This window comes from Spea bombifrons, chromosome 13, assembly GCF_027358695.1.
Source record: "Spea bombifrons isolate aSpeBom1 chromosome 13, aSpeBom1.2.pri, whole genome shotgun sequence".
In the NCBI taxonomy this organism is placed as follows: Eukaryota; Metazoa; Chordata; class Amphibia; order Anura; family Pelobatidae; genus Spea; species Spea bombifrons.
The window spans coordinates 20,928,599-20,952,496 of NC_071099.1; the positions used below are offsets into that span (position 1 = coordinate 20,928,599).

The 23,898-nt window shown below is 56.5% G+C and overlaps 3 protein-coding genes across 3 annotated transcripts; 1 reads left to right on the plus strand and 2 right to left on the minus strand.

The window, feature by feature from the left end:
• Window positions 1-100: 100 nt before the first annotated feature.
• Window positions 101-6,981, minus strand: WIPI1 (WD repeat domain, phosphoinositide interacting 1). Its single transcript, XM_053453540.1, has 13 exons — window positions 6,817-6,981; window positions 5,274-5,356; window positions 4,979-5,148; window positions 4,671-4,767; window positions 4,446-4,543; window positions 4,140-4,232; window positions 3,914-3,984; window positions 3,669-3,776; window positions 2,808-2,969; window positions 2,625-2,732; window positions 2,239-2,360; window positions 2,017-2,117; window positions 101-533 (listed from the first exon to the last, which is right to left on the minus strand). The coding sequence occupies exons 1-13, from the start codon at window positions 6,897-6,899 to the stop codon at window positions 486-488; spliced, it is 1,344 nt and encodes a 447-aa protein (XP_053309515.1). The 5' UTR covers window positions 6,900-6,981; the 3' UTR covers window positions 101-485.
• A 1,228-nt stretch (window positions 6,982-8,209) lies between these two features.
• Window positions 8,210-14,257, minus strand: LOC128471351 (actin-related protein 2/3 complex subunit 1A-B-like). Its single transcript, XM_053453271.1, has 10 exons — window positions 14,156-14,257; window positions 13,294-13,365; window positions 12,898-13,002; window positions 12,376-12,598; window positions 12,147-12,254; window positions 11,759-11,965; window positions 10,971-11,046; window positions 10,284-10,477; window positions 8,629-8,719; window positions 8,210-8,528 (listed from the first exon to the last, which is right to left on the minus strand). Exons 2-10 carry the CDS (start codon window positions 13,355-13,357, stop codon window positions 8,523-8,525), a joined length of 1,074 nt encoding a protein of 357 aa, XP_053309246.1. The 5' UTR covers window positions 13,358-13,365; window positions 14,156-14,257; the 3' UTR covers window positions 8,210-8,522.
• Window positions 14,258-15,816: 1,559 nt separating this feature from the next.
• On the plus strand, window positions 15,817-23,756 carry PRKAR1A (protein kinase cAMP-dependent type I regulatory subunit alpha). Its single transcript, XM_053453254.1, has 11 exons — window positions 15,817-15,959; window positions 19,082-19,259; window positions 19,366-19,539; window positions 20,042-20,133; window positions 20,440-20,501; window positions 21,370-21,416; window positions 21,496-21,654; window positions 21,758-21,818; window positions 22,226-22,347; window positions 22,491-22,572; window positions 22,941-23,756. Exons 2-11 carry the CDS (start codon window positions 19,092-19,094, stop codon window positions 23,111-23,113), a joined length of 1,140 nt encoding a protein of 379 aa, XP_053309229.1. The 5' UTR covers window positions 15,817-15,959; window positions 19,082-19,091; the 3' UTR covers window positions 23,114-23,756.
• The last annotated feature ends 142 nt before the right edge of the window (window positions 23,757-23,898 follow it).

The window sequence follows — 23,898 nt, forward strand, 5'->3', positions numbered from 1 at the left end:
CGGAGAACGGACGCTTTCGCCGGGTGAGTAACAGATTCCTGCCCAGAACGGGCGCTAAATACCGGGAGTTTTGGTAAAAAAAAAAAAAAGGACAAAAACATTCTTACGACAAAACTGCAGCCATCGGCAATAACTACGTGTGACGGCGCGCGGCGTTTGATGCAAACCTTTTATTTATCCACAATGTATTTCTTTTTTTTTGCATTCCATGTAAAATGCTTTTTGTGGGGATAAAATACTGGTATTTATAACTAAAATTCATACATTTAGATATATTCTGGCTCTCCTAGATGTACATTTATACAGAAAAACAGCATAAATTAAAGAAAACCATTTCTAGAAAAGGATAAATATCACAATGCGCTTTCTTTGACGCCATAATATACGCCCCCCCCTCCTCGCCCTAAATCGATTGCTCTAGCGGCTGCCTGCGCGACGATCCTCCGCATGTCCCCAATCTTGCAGCGTCGGCCCCCGGCTCCACGTCACGGCCCGTCGTCTCGGACCTTCTGACTTCCGCGGCACAAACTTATCTACCAAAATCAAAACAGAACTGCCTTATTGTCCCCGGCCGCGTTCTACACGGCTCCGTGCGCATGTTAGTACCGGCGAGTACGCGGTGGGTGTAACGGAAGCCCCGGCGGCTCACGGACAGCGGCCCCGGCCCCCTCCTCTACCCCCTGTCTGGGAGCCACAAATTTTAAAACACTAGTGGGGCCCGGCTCCGCGAAACAAAACTTTCCTCCCCCGGCTCGGAAAAACACTGACTGTGTCCGCGGCGCTGTGCCGGAGACGGCCCCCGCATAATGTTACCGGACACCAGAAGAAACACCAGAATATCCCCCAAAACACCAAACGCGATGATAGAGTTTCGCCGGTCCAGCGAACGAAGGGTTCCCGTGGCCTCAGATAAGAGGGTCTCTCTAAAAGAACTTAAAAGATGCGCGGCCAGCGCTGTCCTCGCCGATGGAATCGCGGGGAGGAAAGCGATTGGGTGTTAATGGATCGGGCAGCTTCATACTGGATTCCAGTACCCCCCAGATCCCTCGCCCCCTCTATAATGGCCAAGACCCTCATACAGCGGGCAGACCTTCGCGGACCCACCGCGGCCCGGCCGCCATCTCCTGCCTCTACTCCGGTGATGCGTTTTCCCCGCAACCCCCCCCTTCCAATCAAGTCGGACCCCCAGGGAAATCTGGCTCCTACCCCGGACCAAGGGACAATATGTCAGCCGGACCCCCGGGGAATCTGGCTCCTACCCCGGACCAAGGGACAATATGTCACCAACATCATCATGTGACCGGGTTCCCTGCCAGCCGATGCGGAGATGAAACGCGCCGGGTTTGTTATTCTGAAGGACACCTTCGTTGCGGGATGTTTGTCCAAAAACATCACCCCCCCCCGACAGTACCGTGTTTTCTCGTCAGCTCACGAAAATACCCCCCAGGGCAGCTTTAATTACCCACAAAGCGCTCTTTGAGACGCTCCGTGCGAAGTAGCTTATTCTTTCCTAAAATAACACAAACAGCCCAATTATCTTCCCCATTTCCCGGTTAACTAATAACACTGAGAGCGGCCCCCGACGGACACGTGGCGCACGCATCCTCTGTACATTACAGTACGGTTAACTCTTCCCTCCCCGGCCCGTCCCCCATATCCCAAGGCACATGCAATAAATCCAGGGGCCGTATATTCCGCGTTTAAGGCGTTGAACCCATCAGCGAAGTGTTAATTCTATTACTAGAAAGGAGTAAAAATTAGTCTTAAAACCGCTTTTCTAACGCGCAGCCGTCCTAACGGGCCGTGAACGTTCCCACCGCAGCCGCAGCCACAACCGCAGCCACAACCGCAGCCTGCACCGACTTCCTCGCCGTGAAGCCCATCACAATGTCTTTACCGCACCGAAGCGCGGCGGCCGGCACACTGTCACGGAGCCACCGTTCCGGGGTAAATGGCTCCCGTGGGGGGGCATGTGGCCCTTCCGCCGGCTACCGTTTAGGGGCTCTGGATGCTCACAGGGGGGAATTCTCTCTCGTCGTCCAGGCGCACGGGGCCGTCCGCGAACTCGTGTTCCGGAATAAGTTCCCCGCGCAGCGTGCCGCCGTCCTCCGAGTAACCTGCGCGGCGACAGGGAGAGAAGGGTGAGGAGCGAGATACGTTAGAGGAGCGAGATAGATCTGCGGATACAGCCGGCCGGGGCAAGAGGAAAGGGAATACTGCGCATGTGCGCACATCTACCGGCAACCGTAGATGGGGAGGAAGCGGTGCTCGGCCGGGCCAGGGAGGCAGCGTAGGACACGGGTGCAGGAACCTCCGCTTCACGCCCTCTGTCCGTCTCCGACTTCCCGGAGTCAATTAGACTGGGGAGGAAAAAAAGCAGGTTCGTTAATTTGGAAGATGATCGGACCTTCAGTTAAAGCAGCGCTCCGCATAGTCTCGTCATGAGGCCAGAGAGATCCCCTGCCATGATGGATCCACCGGATCTCAAACACGGGAAGCCCATTCTACTGACGCGGATCTGCCCCCCCCCCCGATCCCGATCCTACTTTGAATCTCTTCCCGAAGCGCGCAGGGAAGTCCGGGCGGATGCGTCTTCCAGCGGCCGCCGTACTTAAAGCACTCACCTACGATCCTTGATTAAAACGCACTCTCCTCCGTCCTGCGGATCCAAGTTGTAGATGTAGAGATGGCCGCCGGCGGACGCCACAAGGAGCCGCGGCAGCTTTTGTATCCTGAAACACAGAAATGGCGATCAGCGGCGGCGTCCGGCAGCAACGGCGACAGACCGAGGCCGTCCTGATACCTACGTGACCAGCGCACACGCGTTCCTCTGTCCGCAGAACGGCAGGCGCACCGTAGCGAAGGCCCGGTCCTGGTTCATCATGTCCGATACTTTGGCCGGGAGGTAGTTGGAAGCCGCCATGAACATTTTCCCGACGTACCCCGTCCACGACGAGTTATCTTCCGACCTGCGAAGGCGACACGGAGGAGCCGCTGAGATCTCTGCGCTTCCTGCTGATTTACCGCCCTTTTCGTTCGGAGCAGGAATTACCCCGTCCTCTGGATAGGTGCCGGCGGCCGGTTAGCTGATGCGTTGGCGCCACCTAGTGGCAAACGGCACGCCTGTCCCCTTTACTGCGCATGCAGGGCCATCAACACATTCTTCTCATAAAGGAGCCGCCGCCGGGCAGATTTATTTCACTTCAGAGACCAGAAAGATACGACAGACAACGGAAAAAACTAAAGCCGCGCGGCGAGTGACGCCGCCGCGTCCAGACGGGGAGGATCCATCTGCCTCCTCCAAAAAGGACAAACAAATGTTCGCCACGGCCCGTTAATCGACGGAGAGACCGCCGTGCAAGCTGCTCCTTTTTTCCTCATTTGCATTAGGTTAAAGCCTACATTAACCATTTACAAGCCAGGACAGCCCTGCGGCTGAATTTCTATGGATGAGGGAGCAGGCGCTGCGCCGGAGATGGAGGATACGACGTGACGTCCTATGCTGGCGCTTTATGTTACGGTAATCGTGGGCTACAATCAGCGGCAACCAAGCCGCCAGTCCACACGCGCATCTCATCAGCCTCTAGGGGGGTTGATGCCGTCTGTGGGGGGTCTGTGAATTACCCCCTCCAGGTGCACCAAGTCTCCGCAGCGGGGCTTTTACCCACCTTTCCGGAAACTGTTCCAGTTTGAAGATGTGGACGGTCTCGGTGTTACTGGAGGCGCAGAGGAACTGGGAGTCCGTGCTGAACAGCAACGAGCCGATGCTCACGTACCTGAAAGGAGAACGGCTGAGACCCCACAGAACAGCCAGGGAGAGAGACCACCGAGCGGGGGGGAGAGAGACCACCGAGCGGGGGGGAGAGAGACCACCAAGCGGGGGGGAGAGAGACGCCGGACCCCTCTCACTCACCTCTTCATTCCTCTTCTGAACTCATACAGTTTCTGCCCCTCTGGAATGGAAAAGACCCGGATCACGGTGCCCTGGAACGGAGAAGCTGTTATCTGTATGACACGTGACAGATGGCGGCACCGCGCGCATGGCTCACCCCTCTCGCATTGGCGGCCCCCACCTCACCCCTCTCGCATCGGCGGCCCCTGCCTCACCCCGCGCGCACCGCTCACCCACGAGCCGTTACCTTCTCGGAAGCGCTGGCCAGTTTTGTTCCTGTAGAGTTAAACGCGATGGCAGCCAGCGGACTGTCGTGGGCCGGGATCGTGCATTCGGTTTTCTGTGACACAAAAAGATTGTTTTTAAAAAAGGAGGAAATCCGTCACCCGCCGGGGATCCGCTTTCCACGCAGAGACCCCAACCCGAGGCGCCGGTGACCCATTACGGCTTTTATTAAACGCGGCGACCACGCTTTGCCCGACGGTGAGCGTCCCACAATGACCCCGTTTTGCCTGCCGGTGAGCGCCCGCGGCGACCGGCTGGTTAGACTTACCAAGCTGTTGGCATCGTACAGTAAGACCTCACCCGCCGAGGAGCTGCCGGGAAACGCAAGGTAGGAGTTGGAATGGTTAATGGAGAGGGCACATAGACCTGAGAGGGGCAGAGAGAGAGGCATTAACGCTGCAGAAGACAACAACCCTCCAGCAGGGCTGAAAAGACAGGCAGGTGCAGACAGGGAACTCCATCCCAGGAGAGGCAATAACGGCTGAGAGCTTACCCGACGAATTCCGCGGGGTGTCCAGCAACGTCTTCAGGAGTTTCATGTCTTTGATGTTATGGATGTAAATGGACTCTTCCAGACAGACCACCAGCCTCTGGGGGCAAACAGAGAAACAGTGAGAAGATCTGCAGCCGAGCGGGGGCGGTAATCAACCAGATATACCCCAGAATGCCTACACCACGCATTCTGTGTTTAGGTGAAGGAGGAGAGCGTTGTATGCGCGGAGGCGGGACCTGCGGCTGGGCGGAGGCGGGACCTGCGGCTGGGCGGAGGCGGGACCTGCGGCTGCGCGGAGGCGGCGTTACCTGTCGGTTGAGCCGGATGGAGAGGATGTTCGCGGAGTAGTTGTAGTTGCAGATTTCGGTGCCTTTCTTGAAGTGGAAGACGTTCATCTGGCGCGGTTTGCTGCGACTCACGACCACGACCAGGCTGCTGGAGAACAAACGCTCCACGATGTACACGTCCGAGATCTCATCTACAGACCACAGGAGAGCCGTTACCCCGGGGGTATTATACCGTCACAGATCACTTACCCCGGGGGGCACCGCGCGGCCCCCGGCAGGACACGCACTCTCACTCATACACCGAGACATCACTTACAGCTCTCGTGGACCATGTCCAGCTTGTCCACGGAGCACAGAGAGAAGAGCTTGTATCCGGACTTCATGCCGACAGCCAGGGACCTGCGGTACAAACGGCAATACGGATTAGTCACCACGGCAACTGTTACACCGTCCCCCAAACCGGCCAACGGACGGCTGCCCATCGCACCGGCAAAGCCATGGCCGCTACCGGTCAACCCTGCACTTATCTGCAATGTCCCAGAAGCCCATTCTTATTCCTCCCCGTCCTGCGTGATACGGGATCGGGCGAAGACGTTACAACGAGGTGCGCGCTGCTTATTGGGACACATCCGGGGCTCATCTGGTGGCCACGACTGCTTTAATGGCGCGTCACGCAGCAAAGGGGACACGCCAGGGGCGCGTGGATTATTCATGGCAGGATCTCAACGAGGTGGCGCTCAACCCGACGTCTTCTAAGCCCAAGCTGTTAAGTTAATTGCACCCCAATTCAAAGAAAACCCCAGCTACGATACCGGGAATGAGAGCGCCCGCTCGCTCCGACGTCACGCTCCCCGGACGCGCCGCCATTTACACGCCAACCCCGCGACCCCCGGGGAGGGCCGAGCCGCGGGTCCGGAAGGTTTGTTTTTCATTTTAAAGTCCCGGCACCGTTACCGTGACGACCTGCCTCACGCTGACGCGGTCATGAAGGGTCTGTCACCCGGGTGAAGGGAGGGGGCGAGTGGATACCCCCGGTGTGAGTCTTCATTGAGTGAGCGCACTTGTCCTCACACTTTTACCCTGACTCAGCTCGGGGCCACTAATTAGAAACACCCAGTAGTAATTTATCCACCGTCCCGCAGGGCCGAGAGATGAGTAATCGCTGCCACCCGGCAGGGGAGGACATTCCAGCTCTCTTACTTCACTGAGCGCCGGCCGGACGAGCGGGTCCAACGCGCTCTCACCATAGAGCGTCAGCTCTTGGCATCCCGGGGCAGCAGACGCCATTAACCACGCGGAGAGCTCGGGCTCTTGCCGACGCCGTCTGCTGCTCACTTACACTTTTATATCGCTTTGGTGGCTGTTTGGCACCTGAGGACGCGGCCCCAACACGCTGATCTGCTGCTGTGGTGACACAAACACGGGGGCCCAACGTGGCACACACATCCCGCCGTGCCAGCTGCCCCGTACCCAGGGTAAATTCTCTGCCGGCTCAAACTACCCTCATCCAGCCCGGGTGAGAACTGCACCCCCACTCCAAAAAAAAGGCCTGACACATCTCACATCCCGCCTGGCACAGTCCCCTCCTTCTCTCCCCCTCCTAGCCTGGCACAGTCCCCCTGCCCCCAGCCTGGCACAGCCCCCTCCTTCTCCCCCCCAGCCAGACACAGTCCCCTCCTTCTCCCCCCCCAGCCAGGCACAGTCCCCTCCTTCTCCCCCCAGCCTGGCAGAGTCCCCTCCCTTTCTCCCCCAGCCTGGCACAGTCCCTTCCCTTTCTCCCCCAGCCTGGCACAGTCCCTTCCCTTTCTCCCCCAGCCTGGCACAGTACTCCCCCCCCTCCCTTTCTCCCGGGCCCTCACGTGCAGTCCTGGTTGTAGCTCAAGCAGCAGATGTTCGCGGCTGCTCCGTCCGCTCCCTCTCCCGCACTGAGTCCGGCCTCCATTCCTGGTTTTGCTCCTCGGGCCGCACTCCAGCCCTCGGCTCCCGGTCACTCAGCATCCGCCACAGCGGACGTAAACAGAAAGCAGCTGAGCGCCCAGCACCGCCCACATCTCTGCTGATTGGCCAGTTCATCAACGGTGCATCTTTCCCGGCACCTATTGGCTGACGGATACCATTGAGAGCCAATCAGCGCCGCGCTATGGCAATCTGCCCTCTAATACCTGTCACGGGACTGTCAGAGAGAGCACACTATGACCTGCCTCTTTTCCAACAGGGCCACTTCTGATTAGCCGAGCCGGCATGAGGTAAGCACATGATTGGCTGTTTTGGCAAGTCCCTGAAAATAAGTCGGCCCCTGGCATGAAGCCAAGGACTGCCATCTTGGTGCAGGAGAGTAGGATACCCGGCTGTATTGCCCAGAGCAGGGTAGCGGCAGCCCCGAGGGCACCGTCTGGGTACAGGGTAGACTGCAGGATTTCCCTTTATATTTCTGGATGGAAACAAACCCCAGGACTTCCCATAACCCCTTTATTTATAAAACGTGACAAAAAAGGTAAAGAGCAGGAAAAATGTGTGTTTTGGGGAAACCCCATATGGCGGTTTTAATATGAGAGATGAGGCGCTCTGGGCACTCACCTGTAACTCCTCCTACTTCCTGTTTTCTTCACAAGTTATAAAACATTGAAAGCAGGCAATGAGGAGGACTAAGAGAGGTGCATACTGGGATACCCCATGGCCGCAGCACGGGGCAGACTGCTTTGGGCGTCACAGCGCTTCGCCCCCCAATCCCCCCACCTCTCACCGAAACTCATTCAAGATTTTGGAATAATAACCCCGTTTAGGGTGAGCGAGCTGGATTAATACTGTACCCCAGGATATACCCAAGGGTTTGGGGCATTTAGCTGGACCACAAGCTTTACCTCCCCCGAGGTATCTGATGCGGAATCCCCATGGCTGTACAGAGAGTAACCCACACCAGAATCGCTCTTTACGAATACGCCCCAATGAGCTTTGCAGTATGGCGTCTGGGATTGTGTCATGCTTAGCAATCAGTGACATCATCAAGCAGGGACACAGCAGCCTCTGATTGGATGGGCCAGCATATGGGGTAATACGCCCCCTCTTTGGGTTTCTGTCTATGCATCAGACGCTGGGTGAACCCAAGCGCCGCGGGACTCTGACACCATAAGAACCCCAAACGTACGAAATGTACCCGGTTTTGGCAGCGGTTTGACGTTTAATGTAATGTATGACACCCCTCTGGCGTGCAAAGGGTTACCCAGTTTGTGTCGTGATCACAGAAGCGGGCGATTCTGGATGTTTATGTACTTTTATATCCATTTACAGCAAAAACAACATCAGAAAACCACGAGACGCATCTGCGGCTGCGCATGCCGCCGATACCATATTTGAGGAGGAATCCGGCATCAGAGAGCCGCCGGATTTGGGCCCCGTTTAGGATCTTGCGGTTGCTGGACTCTGGCCCCTGTCTGTAAAGCTCCGGAAGTTGGCCGCGGTGAGGAATTCTTATCTCATGTGCGCTTCTGTGTGGCATGCCCCGTCTCCTCTTACTGTCACACGTCCGTCCGGAGGGCCGGAGAGAGAGCCGCTGTTCTGCTGCACATTAGAGCTGTAACACGAGGAGGTCGCGGTTAGGCTCTGAGTATTAACCGTTTCACTGACCGGATACCAGGATGAGGCCGCGCTCCCTCTGCGTGCGTTTAAATCACCTTTGTGTTCCAGATGACCAGAGCGCCGTCCATCCCGGTGCTGCTAACGGTCGTCACGTCGGAGGGCTCTCCGTCCACGGCCAGTAAGTGGCTGCGAGAAGGCGAGAAAGATCATGGTTAGAAGCAGTAAAGTCATAAAGCATGTGATCGCTGACTTTAAACGCCCGGAAGGATTAATCTGGAGCTGCAGCTTTTCACCAAAATAAGTATTTTTTGTTCTTATTCCAGGTAAAGGAATGAATATTAAAGCAATTACAGCGTTCGTTAGCCGGGCTCTGACCGGTCCCTTTAATACGCATCGATCGCTGGCGGGGCCCTGACCGGTCCCTTTAATACGCATCGATTGCTGGCGGGGCCCTGACCGGTCCCTTTAATACGCATCGATTGCTGGCGGGGCCCTGACCAGTCCCTTTAATACGCATCGATTGCTGGCGGGGCCCTGACCGGTCCCTTTAATACGCATCGATCGCTGGCGGGGCCCTGACCGGTCCCTTTAATACGCATCGATGGCTGGCGGGGCCCTGACCGGTCCCTTTAATACGCATTCATCGCTGGCGGGGGCCCTGACCGGTCCTTTTAATACGCATTCATCGCTGGCGGTGCCCTGACCGGTCCCTTTAATACGCATTCATTGCTGGCGGGGCCCTGGCCGGTCCCTTTAATAAGCAATCATCGCTGGCGGGGCCCTGACCAGTCCCTTTAATACGCATCGATTGCTGGCGGGGCCCTGACCGGTCCCTTTAATACGCATCGATTGCTGGCGGGGCCCTGACCAGTCCCTTTAATACGCATCGATTGCTGGCGGGGCCCTGACCGGTCCCTTTAATACGCATCGATCGCTGGCGGGGCCCTGACCGGTCCCTTTAATACGCATCGATGGCTGGCGGGGCCCTGACCGGTCCCTTTAATACGCATTCATCGCTGGCGGGGGCCCTGACCGGTCCTTTTAATACGCATTCATCGCTGGCGGTGCCCTGACCGGTCCCTTTAATACGCATTCATTGCTGGCGGGGCCCTGGCCGGTCCCTTTAATAAGCAATCATCGCTGGCGGGGCCCTGACCGGTCCCTTTAATACGCATTCATTGCTGGCGGGGCCCTGACCAGCCCCTTTAATACGCATTCATCGCTGGCGGGCCCCTGACCGGTCCCTTTAATACGCATTCATCGCTGGCGGGGGCCCTGACCGGTCCTTTTAATACGCATTCATCGCTGGCGGGGCCCTGACCGGTCCCTTTAATACGCATTCATCGCTGGCGGGGGCCCTGACCGGTCCTTTTAATACGCATTCATCGCTGGCGGGGGCCCTGACCGGTCCCTTTAATACGCATTCATCGCTGGCGGGGGCCCTGACCGGTCCTTTTAATACGCATTCATCGCTGGCGGGGCCCTGACCGGTCCCTTTAATACGCATTCATCGCTGGCGGGGCCCTGACCGGTCCCTTTAATTATTATATGAGAGGATATGGATCCCGATATCAGTATCCTGACTCAATACTGTATTAGCCAGCGTCATCTCCAGTCTGTAATGAGTACGAAGACAGAGATACGCGGTTCCTAAACGTCCACGCCGGTTACAGAAAATAAATGCCCCGTTTATTATTTCACTCAGAGGCGGGGGCAGTTTTTGCAGTGAGTTTGCCACATGTCTCCTGACCTGATGCTGTTCTGGTGCAGAGAGTCCACCTCGCTGGCGTCGCTCTCCTGGGCCGCTTTCTTGTCCAGGTTTCGGAAATGCTGCATGGCGGACAGCGAAGATTTTGAACTCTGCTTCTGGGCATCAAATTTACCGCTAAGTTCCAGGACTCCGGGGCCGGAGTACGAGAAGAGGAAGGGGGAGCAATTGTGGCCCTTAAGGGAACAGAAGTTTTTTCTTTTTAGGTACGTGACACACAAGCTTTTTACTACTGCTATAAGGACTCGGTAACAGCGGTAAAGAGATGATGCCTACAGAGTGCTTCGGGGTCCCGTGTATGACCTGTGGGGAGCTGGGGGTCTCAGGGACCCCTATGGAGATCTGCGGGGGTTTAGCGGAACTCTGTAGGAATTCCGAGTTCCTTCGCAATCAGGTTAAACGCTTCGTAGCGGCGGCTCTGCTTGGCTTAACAGGACTTGGGAGCTTCTGGTTTCTCCTCAGGTTTCATCTGAATAAATTAGACATGGTGAACCCCAGAAAAAAGTGAACCCCAAGTCAAAAAAAGGGGGGGCACAACAGCTGGGAAAACTACCGGCAAACCCTAATCGTTCCCGCCCATCTTACAGCCGGGGATTATTTGAGCTACAGATGGATGCGTGCCATCAAAACAGGTTCCACGCCAACGGGATCACAGGAAGATAAACTTACAGCGGCGACAAGCTGGGCTTCATTCACAAATAGAACGGTCAGGAAGGGCAGGAACTCGGTCCTCGTTTGAGTCACTCTGAAACAGAGAAGGCAGGAAATGTCCGTGAACAGGTGGACGGCGCACGCACATCGCATCCAGTCCGGGGGGGCCGGAAGCCTCTCCACTCAAAGCATGGCGCTGCCAGGAAAGGGCACGGGGGCCGCCGCTCGCTTTGCACCTCATTTACCTTCAGGTCACGGCCGTCTATTGAGAGGGGGCGGCTTTTTACCCCCCGTCACTCGCCCGCAACTACCCTGTGCTTCAGCATTGGGGGGGGGCTCCAACCTTAAATTGGCTTCATTTGGAATATAACCAATTTTATATTTTCTTCCCAAAATGCAACATCTAGCATATTGTGCGGAAAGCTACATTTTATTTATCTAATATCTATTATATAAAACATAAAGCATTCACCAAACGCACGCATCGATGTACGCCGGATCGAGCAGAAGACAACCCGTCACCCAGAACAACCTCGTGCGAAAGAACAAAAAGTTACAGTATCTTTCATCCCAACGGTTTTGCCAAGACCCCCCCCCCCCATGCACCAGATTTATTCCTCCTCGCTGTCCGATAAGTGATCTCTTTGTGCTTTACGGTATAATGTGCCCAGGAAAGGGGCAGCTACGAGGCTGAACCCCCAACCCCAAGATGCCAAGAGAATGATTTTCTCTTATTATAAAACTTTCGCCGGTGGCCCCGACGTCCCCGACGGCCCCAACTTCCAGCCCCCTTCTGAGTTACTTACATTTTATCTTGTGTTGAATCCGCGATGCTCACCGAGCTGTTGTGGTCGACCCAGGCGAGGTATTGACCGCTTGGCGAGAAGCAGACACTGTGCACCCACCCGCCGCTCTCTGCCCGCTCGTACAGGAGCTCTCCAAACGGCATCTTCGCCCCCCACAGGTTGGGACTCGGCTTGTCTTCGATTTCTTTCACGTACGCTGAGAAAATTCTATGGGAGAAGCCGATGAACATGCGCGGGGTTAAAAGATCCAAACACAGGCTATTCATTAAAAAAAAAAAGCCAAAATATGTTTGAGAATCTCCCCTCATTTGGGCTTTATTTTTATTTACTCAGTCTGTGTTATACGTCGCTCTCCCGGTTTGACTCTCCGTCAATCCCCTTGTGTTACCTGCAGTGGAAATCGCTGCTTCCGGCCGCCAGCAGGACGTTGTTGGGGTGCCACGCCAGGCCGAGAATGGTGGATTTGATTGACTTTTTGATGTGTTTGCTCAGCCACCTGCCGGGAGCGGATAGAACAGTTTGGTGACGCCTTTAGGGGCTCTGGGTAACGGCGGTAACGATCTGAAAACATCCCCGGTTACGCTTTTATTGATGAGGCTATTAGCCTCCGGACTCACCAATCGTTTTCCTTCTCGAAGTAGCAGATGGAGATGGTCTGGGAGCCGCTGCCCACCGCGATCTTGTTCTCCTGCGGCGACCACTTGACGCAGGTGGCGGCCCGGTTAATGCGCAGCAGAACCAAAGTTGGTTTCCAGACGCCATCTTTTAGGGTCCACACGTAGGCGTTCCTATCCGCGGCGCACGTCACAATGCGGTTGGAGTTGGCGGCCCAATCAATGCCTGCGGACATTCACAGAAAACTAACTCCTGCTTCTCGGCACGTACTCCAGAAAACAAGACTTCTGGGTCAACGGCCAAGGACCTGAAGGACTTGTGTTACTATGTAACACAAAACAACAGAGCCAAGGAGGGTTTGTACGCTAATGATGATTCTGCGCAGGTCCGAACAATGCCCAATGAAAGCCGCCGTTACTGGCTCCCCGACGTTTCATTAGCGAGCCCGGGGGAGAGCGCTTCCCCTTCTGCCTTACCGCGGCCCCCGGCTCTGGGACCCCCATCGGCGCGCGTTCGCTGCCCACCTGTGACCCTCCCGTTGTGCTCGGAGAGTTCGTGGATCTTCCTCCACTCGTTGTCCGCTTTCTGGTAAATTTGCACAAGTTCGTTATTCGGACTGATGGCGATTTCTGTTCAAGAGAAAAGAAAAAAAAACGCGGTTTCGGACGTGAAAGTAACAAGAAAACATGTTATCTGATTGCCATAGAAACCATCAGAAGGGTCCAGCTGATTGGAACATTCCATCGGTTGCTATGGTTATTGCACCACTTTTCAATCATTTCACAGAATCACTTTTTACCTCTAACCTTCAGTTTCTTGAATGCATTATTTTTTTTATAATTATTGATTATTTATACGCCTCTCTGTTGGAATTATTGATGATTTCTCCCCGGCTCTTTGTTAGAGCCGTGTTCACTTACGCGAACGGTCTTTGTTCCACGCGTGGCAGGATATGGGGTCCGTCCCAAAACTGTAAAGAGACATCTTGTTCTCTGATAACCATAAAGAAATAATAAAGCCAGTAATTAGTGAATTAATAATACAAATGAACGTGAGACCTCTGTGTCCTTAACACAAAGCAGAGCTGTGATTGGGCGTTAGACGGCCAATCGCAGTTCCTGGAGAGTTAGAACTCGTTATTATTGTTTCCCGATTCTCGTTACATTCAGACAGCTGGATACTGAATGTGTTTATGAAGCCAAGGTGGAGACACATCGTTGAGGGGGCCGGGGTCGGACGGGCTCCTTTAAAGCGTGTTGAGACGCTAAGCGGATCCGGGATCTGTTTGGACGTGACGATGCAGGAATCTTAACAATGTGTGAACGCTGCAGATTACAGCGCAGGACACTTCCCTGCGATCCTTTCAATTCTAATTGGGAATATATGTATGAATGCAGCGGACGGGGCCCCCGGACCTGCGCCACGGACCCACGCGCCTTCCAGAGCCCAATCGCCACGCGCCAAGAACTCCTCATTCACGTTATTACATATCAGCGGCATGTTATATCATATTTATATAAATCCCCCAAAAGTCAACAAACTGTTCATTGTAAACACTTTCATCCCCGCAGCCGCAGCATTCATCCCCGCAGCCGCAGCCTTCATCCCCGCAGCCGCAGCGTTCATCCCCAATAACGCGGCCCCCGTCTGTAGAGTTAAGCTGCGGTTGGGGTGAGGTTACCCCGTTTGGGATATTTATTGGGTTTATATCTTGCGCCATCACGTTCTGCTGATCCGTATCTCGCGGGCCGTGAACCTGCCTGTTACCCCGGGACCCCTCACCTTGCCTCCGGTGCTCGCTTCTGATAAAGCCTCCGACGTGCCTCTTCTGTGCAGCTGGAACGTCTAACGCCGGGTGAGGCTGATGGGAGTGTGAAGAAGCATTCCTGCCGGCTTTTACCTGAGCAAACTATGTGGGGAGGAGGGGTTACCGGGGAGTTATGGCCCCGGGCCCCGCGGACAGGTTACATGTCACACCACTGGGAGTTATGGCCCCACGGACAGGTTACATGTCACGCCGCTCAGAGTTATGGCCACGGGCGGTTACATGTCACACCACTGGGAGTTATGGCCCCGCGGGCGGGTTACATGTCACGCCGCTCGGAGTTATGGCCCCGGGCCCCGCGGACGGGTTACATGTCACACCACTGGGAGTTATGGCCCCGCGGACGGGTTAAATGTCACGCCGCTCGGAGTTATGGCCCCGGGCCCAGCGGGTTACATGTCACGCCGCTGGGAGTTATAGCCCTGGGCCCCTTGGGCGGGTTACAGGTCACGCCGCTCGGAGTTATGGCCAGGGGCCCCGTGGGCGGGTTACATGTCACGCCGCAGGGAGTTATGGCCCCGCGGGCGGGTTACATGTCACACCGCTGGGAGTTATGGCCCCGGGCCCCGCGGGCGGGTTACATGTCACACCACTGGGAGTTATGGCCCCGCGGACGGGTTACATGTCACGCCGCTCGGAGTTATGGCCCCGGGCCCAGCGGGTTACATGTCACGCCGCTCGGAGTTATGGCCCCGGGCCCAGCGGGTTACATGCCACGTCGCTGGTAGTTATGGCCCCGCGGACGGGTTACATGTCACGCCGCTGGGAGTTATGCCCCCGCGGACGGGTTACATGTCACGCCGCTCGGAGTTATGGCCCTGGGCCCCTTGGGCGGGTTACATGTCACGCCGCTCGGAGTTATGGCCCCGGGCCCAGCGGGTTACATGTCACGCCGCTCGGAGTTATGGCCCCGGGCCCAGCGGGTTACATGTCACGCCGCTGGGAGTTATGGCCCCGCGGACGGGTTACATGTCACACCGCTGGGAGTTATGGCCCTGGGCCCCTTGGGCGGGTTACAGGTCACGCCGCTGGCTCTCTGTGCTCCTAGCCGCACAGGCTCAAGGGAATCCTAGGGACTCCGTGGGTTATTATATACCCCCAGCCGGGGCTTTTATTACACACTGACAGATTGCATTATTGTAACAGAGCGCCACAGCATTGCCCAGGCAGGGGCTGTTATTATTGTTATTGCCCAGGCAGGGGCTGTTATTATTGTTATTGCCCAAGCAGGGGCTGTTATTATTGTTATTGCCCAAGCAGGGGCTGTTATTATTGTTATTGCCCAGGCAGGGGGCTGTTATTATTGTTATTGCCCAGGCTGGGGGCTGTTATTATTGTTATTGCCCAGACAGGGGCTGTTATTATTGTTATTGCCCAGGCAGAGGATCTTGTTATTATTTTTCCTCAGGCAGGGGCTGCTGCTATTATTATTATTGCCTAGGCTGGGGCTGTTATAATTATTATTGCTCCAGGGGCAGTCACTGGCTGCTCTTGTTGTTTTGTCTTACTGAGGCCCGGCAGTGCAAGAGTTACCGTTGTCCGGGCAACCGTTTCCTGCCATAGCGAGGGCCATTGACGTCACTGGTGGCCGCCGATTGGCTGACGCGGCAGTTTCCGGTGAGAACGAGGAGCAGACACCCGAAGTGGGCGGCCCAAAGCTGCGGGGACTACCGGGGACACACCGAGAGCACGCACCGGGGACACACCGAGAGCACGCACCGGGGACACACCGAGAGCACATCGCACGCGGAGAGCCAGGCGGTGAGAGCCGGGGCAGGCTGGGCCCGAGTGGGTGTTATAGAGAGAAAGGAGGCAGAGTGGGCCCGAGGGGGGGGGGGGTTACCGTAGAGTGCGAGAGAGACCGCGGGGGGGTCACCGTAGAGAGAGACCCCGAGGGGGTCACCGTAGACAGAGAGAGAGAGACCCCGAGGGGGTCACCACAGACAGACAGAGACCTAGGGGGTCACCACAGACAGACAGAGACCGAGGGGGTCACCACAGACAGACAGAGACCGAGGGGGTCACCACAGACAGACAGAGACCTAGGGGGTCACCACAGACAGACAGAGACCGAGGGGGGTCACTGTAGACAGAGAGACCAAGGGTTCACCGTAGAGAGAGAGCGAGAGACAGCGATGGGGGTCACCGTAGAGAGACAGCGAGGGGGTCACCGTAGACAGAGAGAGAGACCGAGGGGGTCACCGTAGACAGAGAGAGAGACCGAGGGGGTCACCGTAGACAGAGAGAGAGAGAGACCGAGGGGGTCACCGTAGACAGAGAGAGAGAGAGACCGAGGGGGTCACCGTAGACAGAGAGAGACCGAGGGGGTCACCGTAGACAGAGAGAGAGAGAGACCGAGGGGGTCACCGTAGACAGAGAGAGAGAGAGACCGAGGGGGTCACCGTAGACAGAGAGAGAGAGAGACCGAGGGGGTCACCGTAGACAGAGAGAGACCGAGGGGGTCACCGTAGACAGAGAGAGAGAGACCGAGGGGGTCACCGTAGACAGACAGACAGAGACCGAGGGGGTCCCCACAGACAGACAGAGACCGAGGGGGTCCCCACAGACAGACAGACAGAGACCGAGGGGGTCCCCACAGACAGACAGAGACCGAGGGGGTCCCCACAGACAGACAGAGACCGAGGGGGTCACCACAGACAGACAGAGACCGAGGGGGTCACCACAGACAGACAGACAGAGAGAGAAAGAGAGACCAAGGGTTCACCGTAGAGAGAGAGAGACCGAGGGGGTCACCGTAGACAGACAGACAGAGACCGAGGGGGTCCCCACAGACAGACAGAGACCGAGGGGGTCCCCACAGACAGACAGACAGAGACCGAGGGGGTCCCCACAGACAGACAGAGACCGAGGGGGTCCCCACAGACAGACAGAGACCGAGGGGGTCACCACAGACAGACAGAGACCGAGGGGGTCACCACAGACAGACAGACAGAGAGAGAAAGAGAGACCAAGGGTTCACCGTAGAGAGAGAGAGACCGAGGGGGTCACCGTAGACAGACAGACAGAGACCGAGGGGGTCCCCACAGACAGACAGAGACCGAGGGGGTCCCCACAGACAGACAGAGACCGAGGGGGTCCCCACAGACAGACAGAGACCGAGGTTGTCACCACAGACAGACAGAGACCGAGGGGGTCACCACGGACAGACAGAGACCGAGGGGGTCACCACAGACAGACAGAGACCGAGGGGGTCACCACAGACAGACAGAGACCGAGGGGGTCACCACAGACAGACAGAGACCGAGGGGGTCACCACAGACAGACAGAGACCGAGGGGGGTCACCACAGACAGAAAGCGAGGGGTTCACCGTAGAGAGAGAGCGGGAGACAGCGAGGAGGTCACCGTAGAGAGAGAGCGGGAGACAGCGAGGAGGTCACCGTAGACAGAGAGAGAGAGACCGAGGGGGTCACCACAGAAAGAGAGACCGAGGGGAGTCACTGCAGACAGAGAGAGAGAGACCGAGGGGGGGTCAAAGTAGACAGACAGACAGAGAGAGAGAGATAGACCGGGGGGGGGGGGACCGTAGACAGAGAGAGACCTAGGGGGTCACTGTACAATGTGTTGTTGTTATTATTATTATTCATTGTACAGCGCTGCAGAATATGATGGTGCTATATAATGTCATTATTATTGATTTATATATCGCCATCATACTCCGCAGCGCTGTACAATGTGTGTTATTATTATTTATATATCGCCGTCATACTCCGCAGCGCTGTACAATGTGTTATTATTATTATTTATATATCGCCGTCATACTCCGCAGCGCTGTACAATGTGTTATTATTATTTATATATCGCCGTCATACTCCGCAGCGCTGTACAATGTGTGTTATTATTATTTATATATCGCCGTCATACTCCGCAGCGCTGTACAATGTGTGTTATTATTATTTATATATCGCCGTCATACTCTGCAGCGCTGTACAATGTGTGTTATTATTATTATTTATATATCGCCGTCATACTCCGCAGCGCTGTACAATGTGTGTTATTATTATTATTTATATATCGCCGTCATACTCCGCAGCGCTGTACAATGTGTATTATTTATATATCACCATCATATTCCGCAGCGCTGTACAATGTGTTATTTATATATCGCCGTCATACTCCGCAGCGCTGTACAATGTGTGTTATTATTATTTATATATCGCCGTCATACTCCGCAGCGCTGTACAATGTGTTATTATTATTTATATATCGCCGTCATACTCCGCAGCGCTGTACAATGTGTTATTGTTTTTTATAGCGCCATCATATTCCGCAGCGCTGTACAATGTGTTATCACTATATAGCGCCATCATACTCCGCAGCGCTGTACAATGTGTTATCACTATATAGCGCCATCATACTCCGCAGCGCTGTACAATGTGTATTATTTATATATCGCCATCATACTCCGCAGCGCTGTACAGTGGTAGCTCTTGGTGCCGGGAACTGAAACCTTTTCTATGTTTTTGGTTTTTTTTTGGGGGGGGGGATTGACCTAATTATCTGGAATTATCTGATGAGGCGGAGCTGGGGAGCAGTGGGTGTGGCTTTTAGCCCCGCCCAGTTAGCCCAGCGCCGCGGATAGATCAGCGGAGTTTCCTTCCGTTCTGTTTTATCCGGCTCCAGTCTTCTAGTATTTCCTCCCCGATCTGTCTGCGAGGCCGTCGGCAGCCCCCAGATCCGTCGCATTACATCCTCGGCGGGGAATCGGTGCATTTTACCCGCCGGGGCCCTCGGAGCGCTCGCTGGTTTCAGGGTTAGGGGGACCTCTGTGTTTGGTCAGTGGGAGCTGTTTGGCGCGGAATGGGTTAAGCGGTTATCAGGTGTTCTGGCCTATAAATAGGCGTCCGTCTGTCTTGTGTCTCAGAGAAGCAGTCATGGCGTCCTGCAGCAGCGAGGAGGACCGCAGCCTCCGGGAGTGCGAGCACTACGTCCAGAAACACAACATCCAGCAGCTCCTCAAAGACTGCATCGTCCAGCTGTGCACGGCCCGGCCGGACAGACCCATGGCCTTCCTCCGGGAGTACTTTGAGCGGCTGGAGAAGGTACGGGGGGGGGGTTGCTGCGCGGGGGTTATGTATACTGTCAGTGTGGGTCAGCTGACCTCCGCCGGCCGGATCTTTCATCTTTTTTGTGTTTTCCCCCCGTTAGGAAGAAGCCAAACAGACCCTGAACCAGCAGAAATCCGGCTCGCGCTCGGACTCCCGCGAGGATGAGATCTCCCCTCCCCCTCCCATGAACCCCGTGGTGAAGGGCCGCAGGCGCCGGGGGGCCATCAGCGCGGAGGTGTACACGGAGGAGGACGCTGCGTCGTACGTGCGCAAGGTGACTGCGTGCCTCAGCCCGTGTGCCAAACCCGGAACCTTATCGGTGTTGCTGGTGCCCCCTGCTGCGTGTTATTTTACCCTGAATATACCCCCTGCTGTGTGCCCCCCCCACCCGCGCTCCCGGAGACGCCCTCGGTTGGGCCGAGTGTGCCTCCCCCGCACTCCCGGAGACGCCCTCGGTTGGGCCACGTGTGCCCGCCCCCCGCGCTCCCGGAGACGCCCTCGGTTGGGCTGCTTGTGCCCCCCGGGCTCCCGGAGACGCCCTCGGTTGGGCTGCTTGTGCCCCCCGCGCTCCCGGAGACGCCCTCGGTTGGGCCACGTGTGCCCGCCCCCTGCACTCCCGGAGACGCCCTCGGTTGGGCTGCTTGTGCCCCCCGGGCTCCCGGAGACGCCCTCGGTTGGGCTGCTTGTGCCCCCCGCGCTCCCGGAGACGCCCTCGGTCAGGTGGTTTGTGCCCCCCAGTGCTGTAAACAGTTTAGTGACGATTCTGACTCTTTTAGGTCATCCCTAAAGATTACAAGACGATGGCGGCTCTGGCCAAGGCCATCGAGAAGAACGTCCTGTTCGCTCATCTGGACGACAACGAGAGAAGGTAAAGCCTGCGGCGCGTTCCGTGTATTATTCCCTCCCGGTTCTGACACGTGTGGCCCCGGCGGCCCCTGCTTCAAGGACATGGCAGCGGAGAGATTTTTATTATTATTTATTTAGCTTTTATTATTATTATAATGTATTATTTCTTTTATTTGGCGCCCGCAGTGTACGCAGCGCTTCTTACAATATTTAAGGGGTCTGACAGACCGGTGCGTTCCGCAGAGAGGCTCGGCTCGCAGGCTTACAGTCTAGAGAGTTTGAGCGGCTCCTCGCGGCGTCTCGTTAACGTGTTTCCCGTTGGTTTCAGTGACATCTTCGACGCCATGTTTTCCGTCACTTACATAGCGGGAGAGACCGTCATCCAGCAGGGTGAGTTCTAAGGTTTATGACGTGTCCTCATCACCCGCTGTCACACACCAGCCCGTGTTTATGACGTGTCCTCATCACCCGCTGTCACGCACCAGCCCGTGTTTATGACGTGTCCTCCTTACCCGCTGTCGCGCACCAGCCCGTGTTTATGACGTGTCCTCATCACCCGCTGTCACACACCAGCCCGTGTTTATGACGTGTCCTCATCACCCGCTGTCATGCACCAGCCCGTGTTTATGACGTGTCCTCATCACCCGCTGTCACGCACCAGCCCGTGTTTATGACGTGTCCTCATCACCCGCTGTCACGCACCAGCCCGTGTTTATGACGTGTCCTCCTTACCCGCTGTCGCGCACCAGCCCGTGTTTATGACGTGTCCTCATCACCCGCTGTCACACACCAGCCCGTGTTTATGACGTGTCCTCATCACCCGCTGTCATGCACCAGCCCGTGTTTATGACGTGTCCTCATCACCCGCTGTCACGCACCAGCCCGTGTTTATGACGTGTCCTCATCACCCGCTGTCACACACCAGCCCGTGTTTATGACGTGTCCTCATCACCCGCTGTCATGCACCAGCCCGTGTTTATGACGTGTCCTCATCACCCGCTGTCACGCACCAGCCCGTGTTTATGACGTGTCCTCATCACCCGCTGTCGCGCACCAGCCTCGTACTCTGTAACTTCTGCTTTGTGGAGATCGCGACATACAGCGATAGCGTCTTCCGTGTTCTGTGTGTTTTCTGCGCCGTCTCCTGCGATGGCGATGACCCGCATGCCAGCGAAGGTGTGCGTGGCTCCCACGAGGACACCGCGTCTTCATATGTGAGCGTGATGCGTGTGTCTGATCTCGAAACCTTTCGTTGCAGGCGATGAAGGCGACAACTTCTACGTGGTGGATCAGGGAGAAATGGACGTAAGTGTCCCGGGGCTAGACCCGGCTGTCCGGGTGGGCCGGCCCCCACAGGCCTTGCTGACACGTCTTCTGCTTCCAGGTCTATGTGAGCAATGAATGGATGACCAGTATCGGCGAGGGCGGCAGCTTCGGGGAGCTGGCCCTGATTTATGGGACTCCGCGAGCCGCCACGGTGAAAGCCAAAACCAACGTGAAGCTTTGGGGCATCGACAGAGACAGTTACCGGAGGATCCTCATGGTACGTGCGGCCCGTGTGCCGGCCGGCGAGATGCTCTGCGTGTTCGGGGAGCGCGGTGCTGTGCCCCCCCCACGCGATTCCATGACCCTTCTCTCTCTTTCAGGGCAGCACGTTGAGAAAGAGGAAGATGTACGAGGAGTTCCTGAGCAAGGTGTCCATTTTGGGTGCGTTTCTCCTGTCTTTTGACATCATCCCGCTGTGTGAATTTAGCGTTTGAACGGGCAGCGCTTTGTGCCGGGGGGGGGGGCTCACTCCAGCGGAGCGTGTGCCCCCTGCCGCTCCAGCAGAGGGCAGCGGCTGCCGATCGGAGACCTTTACAAATGCGCAAGAGCGTCCCGGAACTGCATGAGTGCCACGTACCCCGGCTTAGTCCGGCGTGTGCCCCCTGCCGCGCCCGGCGTGTGCCCCCTGCCGCGCCCGCCGTGTGCCCCCTGCCGCGCCCGGCGTGTGCCCCCTGCCGCGCCCGGCGTGTGCCCCCTGCCGCGCCCGCCGTGTGCCCCCTGCCGCGCCCGGCGTGTACCCCCTGCCGCGCCCGGCGTGTATTACCTGCCGCTGTGTTTTTCTCCCCCAGAGTCTCTGGATAAGTGGGAGCGCCTGACCGTGGCCGACGCTCTGGAGCCCGTGCAGTTTGAGGACGGGCAGAAGATCGTGGTGCAGGGCGAGCCCGGGGACGAGTTCTTCATTATCCTGGAGGTCAGTGCAGCAGATGGACGGCCTCTGTAACAAAGTGCGATCCGGCTTTTGGGCGTGTTTGCGTGGATTAACGTGGCGCTGTGACACGGGTTGCGTGTTCTGCGGGCGGACAGTGTCTTATCTGATGTTTTTGTTGTCGGCAGGGTACGGCCGCCGTGCTGCAGCGCCGCTCCGAGAACGAGGAGTTTGTGGAAGTGGGCCGGCTGGGGCCCTCCGACTACTTTGGTGAGTCTTGTGGCCGTTTTCTCCCGCGGCCCGCAGGCGGCCCTCACGCCGATCCCCGAGGGTGTAGCTGGACTGGGACAGACGGGTTCCGATCCGAATCTAGAACTCTAGTCGCTGAGACGTCGCCGTTAATTCTCGGGCCGTCTCTGGAGGCCGCGGAATGCATCTCTTGCGCTCTCGCGTTTATCCGTGAAGCCCTCCTGCCATAAGCGGGTTCCTCCTCCTCGCTGAGGGTGCAGGCGCTGCACGGACTCCTCAATCGTGGCAGGCGTTTGTATAGCCAGGCAGCGCGTTTATGTCACCGCTGTGACATCACTTCTATTGACTGCTCTTTGGAATTCTGACACGTTTTCTTTCCCCTCTCCCAGGTGAAATAGCCCTTCTAATGAACCGGCCTCGAGCAGCCACCGTGGTGGCCCGTGGCCCTCTGAAGTGCGTCAAGCTCGACCGTCCACGCTTTGAACGGGTCCTGGGGCCCTGCTCCGACATCCTGAAGAGAAACATCCAGCAGTATAACAGCTTCGTGTCGCTGTCCGTCTGAACCTCCGCCACCCTCCTGCTCTCCCGGCCAGCACACCGCTTCACCCTCGCACATCGCTTCTCCTCCACGCCGTCACGGCCGCGCCACACCACGCCGGCCTTTTTAAAGAGCTCTCTTTTCTACTTCCTCTTAACCCATTCGCTGCTGGAATGGGGGTAATAAGGTGCAGTCCACCAGGAAGCCAACTGAACTATTGGCGGTGGTAGGTGTTACATCAGAGTTTGGTGGTTGGTGTGCGTGGTGTCTGGGGTGACCTCTCTTATTTTAAGTAACGAGCGAGGAAGAGGTTTTATTTGCCAGTAGAATTTAGACGTTTTTCCTTCTTCATGGGGTAATTCTTATGAGCCACGAACCCTTTATCTGCTGGTGGCTTCTAACTGTGAATGGCGCAGGTCGGAAGGTGCGTGTTCCCTCTGAATATTAACCCGTCGGGGAATAGATTGGGCGACGAACGCGTTTCTAGAACTTTATTTGCTGATCAGGCGTAAGAGGCAGACATGTTACGTGCATGCGCAATGTGAGCCGGAACGTGGCACCGTGCTTTATGGCAGACGCCGCACAGCAGGCCCTGCCGGTAAACGCTGCAGGCACCCAGCAAACCGTTTATAACGGTACGGCGTCTGCGGCCCCTGAGCACGATGGTCGCAGCGCGGCAGGGGTGCCACGGACTCTCGTGTAAAGTTTTTAAAGTCTTGTGTTTTGCCCCCCCCTAAACATTAATCACCATTGTTTAACCCTTTGATCACCCCGCCATAGTTCATTTGTATTCCTAAGTGAAACTGCAT